Below are 4,689 nucleotides of genomic sequence, written 5' to 3'. Positions count from 1 at the left end.
TTGGTTTGCAATGTTCACTCTCTGAGTTGTATTTGATCTGCAGTCTTTCTGCAGGTGACCAAATCTAAAACATTTGTGACATTTCGGTTTCCCTTTGAACCAACATTCACCAAAATGTGTTTTATCACAGTATTTGCACAATGGTTTGGTTTTACTACCACTGTTATTTCCACTGTTATACTTGTGTTCTCCATTTGGTTTTCCTTCCCACTTTTTGTTCTTCCCTTTCCAATCTTTCCTTGGTTTGTTTTTATGTTGATTAGAGTGACTAGAAGACCCTATGTTTAGTGACTGAAAAGCTTTCTCAGTTGCACTATCAGCATGCCTCTCGAGTCTTTGGTCAAAAGCTCTCAAGGAAGCCATCACATCTTGCACACTGAGTATATCGGTATCTTTGGTTTCTTCTATCACACTCACAATAGAATCATAAGGCTTAGTCAAACTAATTAGGAGCTTTTGCACAATTCTTTCATTTGGCAGTTCTTCTCCATAAGTTTTCATTTGAGTCACAACATCAAACAGCCTAGAAAAATAATCTTTAAGTGGTTCATCTTCTCTCATGCGTGTGTATTCAAAATCACGTCTAAGAGACTGGAGCTTTACCTTTCGTACCTTCACATCTCCTCTGTATTCTTGTTGCAGAGTATCCCAAGCAGCCTTGGCAGTTTCTTCATTTGCTATCCTGGGAAATATGAAGTCTGAGACAGCCCCTTGAATGATCCCCAACGCTCTAGCATCATTCATCCTATTCTCCTTCAGTGTAGCTATCTGTTTCTCTGTGAGATCCTCTTCTAGAGCATCGATCTCCATCTCTGGTAGGTCATATCCATATTGAACCATTTCCCAGAGATCATATGACTTGAAGATGGTAGTCATCTGAATCCTCCAATAGTCATAGTTTTCTCCATCAAAGATTGGAGCTTTGAGGTCGCCACCCCCAGATCCTTTCATCTTCGACTTGTATTGACACTTAGGGTTTCAGCCTTTACCTGAACACCTCAAAGAAAACAGATTCCACAACGCCCAGATTTCAGTAATCAAGAACTAAGCTCTGAGGCCATGATAGTGTTTTATAAAGTTGATATTTTGAGTGATTGTTTTGACAGGGTTTTGTATTCAGAGAAAGGTGATGATTGCACAAAATGTGAGAAGGGAATGTCGGCTATATTGCTCTACCATTGCAGCAGCTTGTAGCATTCATTTATATATGATGTCAGTAGGGTTTTAGAGTGAGCACAGTCAGCCCTTATCCCCATTGGAGCTAGCTGACAAAATGCATAACAACCTGATAGTACAAGGCTAATCTTAACCCTTCATTGGGGCTTTTAATCTAAGCCTTACACTTGTCTAAAACTATCACTAAAGGCTAACTAGCCGTTACAATTTAAAACAACTAGCCGTTAGCTCCTTTATGCTTCTGCTGCATTCCTTCTCAGTCAACAGAGAAGTGTTTAGCATCCAACAATTGTTAGCTTAAAAATGTAGAAGCGACCTGTACCCATTGATTACAGTGCTTGGTATTGTATATTGTGTATCAACACGATATTGACAAAGCACCGAATATTGTAAATTAGTACCCATTAAGCACTCTTTTTCTGTCAACCTAATTTGTATGTTATGCATCAGGTAGGTATTATATTGGGGCCATCAGTATTAGGATCAGGCAATGCCTTTGCAGATATAGTTTTCCCACTGAAAAGCTTTTACATCAGCGAAACCTATGCGTTATTTGGTGTCATGCTGTTTGTCTTTCTAGTCGGAGTGAAAATGGACATAAGTTTGGTGAAACAGTCAGGAAGGAAAGCCGTGGTCATAAGCCTCTCGGCTTTCTTCGTCCCTTTGATCCTCAACATCGGCTTCGCTTTAGTCCTACGGAAGACTGTCGCGATAGAAGCAAGCCTACACAAGTCGATCATCATCATCGCAGTGTTTCAATGCCTAAGCTCGTTCCACGTCATCTCGTGCGTCTTGGCTGATTTGAACCTCCTCAACTCGGAGATTGGGAGATTGGCTGTGTCTTCCTCAATAGTCAGTGGGGTGCTATCTTTGATTTGGGTCGGTTTGGCCTTTACAATAAGGCAAAGCAAGATTTCAAAAAAGGATCTTAGTCTACCCTTTATGGGGTTGAGCTTGTTTTGCATGTTCATACTCATAGTCTACATTTTGAGGCCTATGATGTTATGGATGGTTGCACAACTTACAGATAAAGAAAAATCGGTGAAAGAGAGCTACATTTTTTCAATATTTATCATGATCATGGTGTGTTCTCTTCTTGGTGAGGTTATGGGCCAGCATTGCATACTGGGGCCCATGATTTTAGGGTTGGCAGTGCCAGATGGCCCACCACTGGGATCAGCTTTGGTTGAGAAACTTGACTCCTACGTCTCATTGATTCTGTTGCCAAGCTACTTTGTGGTCACTGGTGCAAGGATTAATTTCTCTATGATAATAAAGATGAAGACTGTGGATTTTGGAGCTCTTGGTTATGAGTAGCTTTTGTGGTAAACTTATAGGAACTATGGTGCCTTCTCTCTATTGCAAAATGTCTCCTGTCGATTCATTTTCACTAGGGCTTATCATGAATGCTCAAGGCATTATTGACGTTCTAACTTTGAATCATGGATTGTTGCTCTTCGTAATTATCTCCACTTGCACCTTTTTAATTATTACTTCTGCACTATGCTTCCCCATTCCTATTGCATGATATTTTATATAAAAAGAAAAACTGAAAATTGATCTTTTTAATCGGGGGAATGCAGAACACCTAAACAGATTTTGTGTGTGTCATTTGTTCATAGATAAGCACATACACTCTTAACCTTGTTTGTTTCGAACAGATGGGATACTTTCATACTCTCCTTCTCTCATTTGCAGCAATTTGGTAATTATGGTGTAAACTTTTAAGTGAATTTTTCTTATGATCTAGTTCTCTGTATAAAATATTATGTGTCCTCTAAATTTTGTTCATTTGTGCTCATCTATTCCAGCTGATTGACGAAGAAGCCTATAGCATTATGGTTCTGTCAGCATTCGTCTTAACTGCAATAATCACCCCCATATTGAAATATCTGTACAATCCATCCAAGAGATACATGTCCACCAAGAGAAGAAGGACAATTGAGCATGCCTTGCCCAATGCCGAGCTTCGCATTCTTGCATGCATATACCAAGAAGACAGCACCCCTTCCATCATCAACCTTCTTGAGGTCACCAATCCAACCCCCCAAACCCCCATATGTTTTATGTTGTCCACCTCGTGAGTCTATCAGGCAGAACTGCCCCTGTCTTCATAACACATCGACTCGGAAAAAGGAGTTTTAGGACATTTCAATCCGGTGACTCAGATCGGATAGTCAATGCCTTCAGATTATACGAAGAACATAGCTCTGGTGGCTTTATAATGAATGCATTCACAACCATTTCTCCCTATGCCACAATGCATGATGATGTTTGCACATTAGCATTGGAAAAAAGGACTTCCATGGTCCTAATCCCATTTCACAAGCAATTCAATTCACTAAGTTGCATGGAGGAATTATCCAAACGTATAAGGTCTGTGAATCGAAACATTCTTCGAAATTCCCCATGCTCAGTTGGGATTCTCCTAGATCGTGGTACCTTGAACACCAACACATCTCTATCATGCAAAATTGTGTACAGTATTGGGATTATCTTTGTAGAAGGACCTGATGACCGTGAGGCATTAGCATATGCAGTGCGCATGACAGAGCACCCTAATGTCAGCCTCACGGTCGTTAGATTGGTGGACAATAGGAAATTCAATGTGCATAAAGAACATGATTCGGAGCTACTCAGCAAGTGTAAGATAGCAATTGCTGGGAGAAAACAACATGTTTACAAGGAGGAACGTGTTAAGGATAGCGTGGACATGATCAATGTGATTAGGCCCATGCAAAATTTTTATGACCTAATTGTGGTGGGGAGACGCCATGATTGTGATTCACCATTGTTCATGGGACTCAAAGAATGGAATGAGTTTCCGGAACTTGGGTTCATTGGAGATATGTTGGCATCTTCAGATTCCAATTGTGAGGTCTCGGTGTTGGTGGTGCAGCAACAAATGCTTGGAAATGATCAACAGATGGTAGACCACAACAGCTTTAAGTCCAATGGAACCCCCTCATTTTCTGTCGTGGATATGCCTCGTGATGATAGAGTGCACCCACTTCGTTATTAGCAAAACAAACACATTAGAGAAATTTCTTTGTTTACTAATTTCTCACTTTTGCTTAATTAGAATAGCTTTGTACACGAATTCTGCTTATGCAGGGTGGGTGAATATGAGCTAGATAGAGACCATTTTTCTTGTAAACTATATTTATTTTTTCTATTTCTTAAATTGTATAAACTTTGTAAATTATATTAATTTTTATAGATACTAAGATGACAACATGCTTTTAAGTACTGAAGTAGCTACAATAGTATGGTGACTGAAATCACCACTGGGGGTCAAGTCAATTTGGAAGACCCTCAAATAAGGAGGGAGAAATTAAAGAGAAATTAAAGACCATAGTTAATCAATCTAGTAAACTTCGAGTGCAAGAAGATGCAACCAATAAGAGGCTAGATTATCAAATTGCATGTTCTAATGTTTTGTTGTATGGTATCAGTTCCTCAGTGATTCCAATTGCATATCAAGAATATTGGCTTTTTTTATTGAAGAATTTA

General features: G+C 39.5%; 2 protein-coding genes across 2 annotated transcripts; both read left to right on the top strand.

Moving 5' to 3' along the window:
- Window positions 1–1,617: 1,617 nt before the first annotated feature.
- LOC139194608 (cation/H(+) antiporter 18-like) lies at window positions 1,618–2,493 on the top strand. The gene has a single exon (XM_070819494.1). The coding sequence runs from the start codon at window positions 1,618–1,620 to the stop codon at window positions 2,491–2,493; it is 876 nt and encodes a 291-aa protein (XP_070675595.1).
- Window positions 2,494–3,235: 742 nt separating this feature from the next.
- Window positions 3,236–4,198, top strand: LOC139194607 (cation/H(+) antiporter 15-like). Its single transcript, XM_070819493.1, has one exon. The coding sequence runs from the start codon at window positions 3,236–3,238 to the stop codon at window positions 4,196–4,198; it is 963 nt and encodes a 320-aa protein (XP_070675594.1).
- The last annotated feature ends 491 nt before the right edge of the window (window positions 4,199–4,689 follow it).

This window comes from Malus domestica, chromosome 03 (genome assembly GCF_042453785.1).
Source record: "Malus domestica chromosome 03, GDT2T_hap1".
In the NCBI taxonomy this organism is placed as follows: domain Eukaryota; kingdom Viridiplantae; phylum Streptophyta; class Magnoliopsida; order Rosales; family Rosaceae; genus Malus; species Malus domestica.
Note: the sequence above shows the minus strand (reverse complement) of the source record. Positions and strands in the feature narration are given on the sequence as shown.

What these genes read in the sequence shown, in the direction of transcription:
- LOC139194608 (XM_070819494.1), top strand. Translation starts at nt 1,618, where the DNA reads ATGCATCAGGTAGGTATTATATTGGGGCCATCAGTATTAGGATCAGGC.
- LOC139194607 (XM_070819493.1), top strand. Translation starts at nt 3,236, where the DNA reads ATGTTTTATGTTGTCCACCTCGTGAGTCTATCAGGCAGAACTGCCCCT.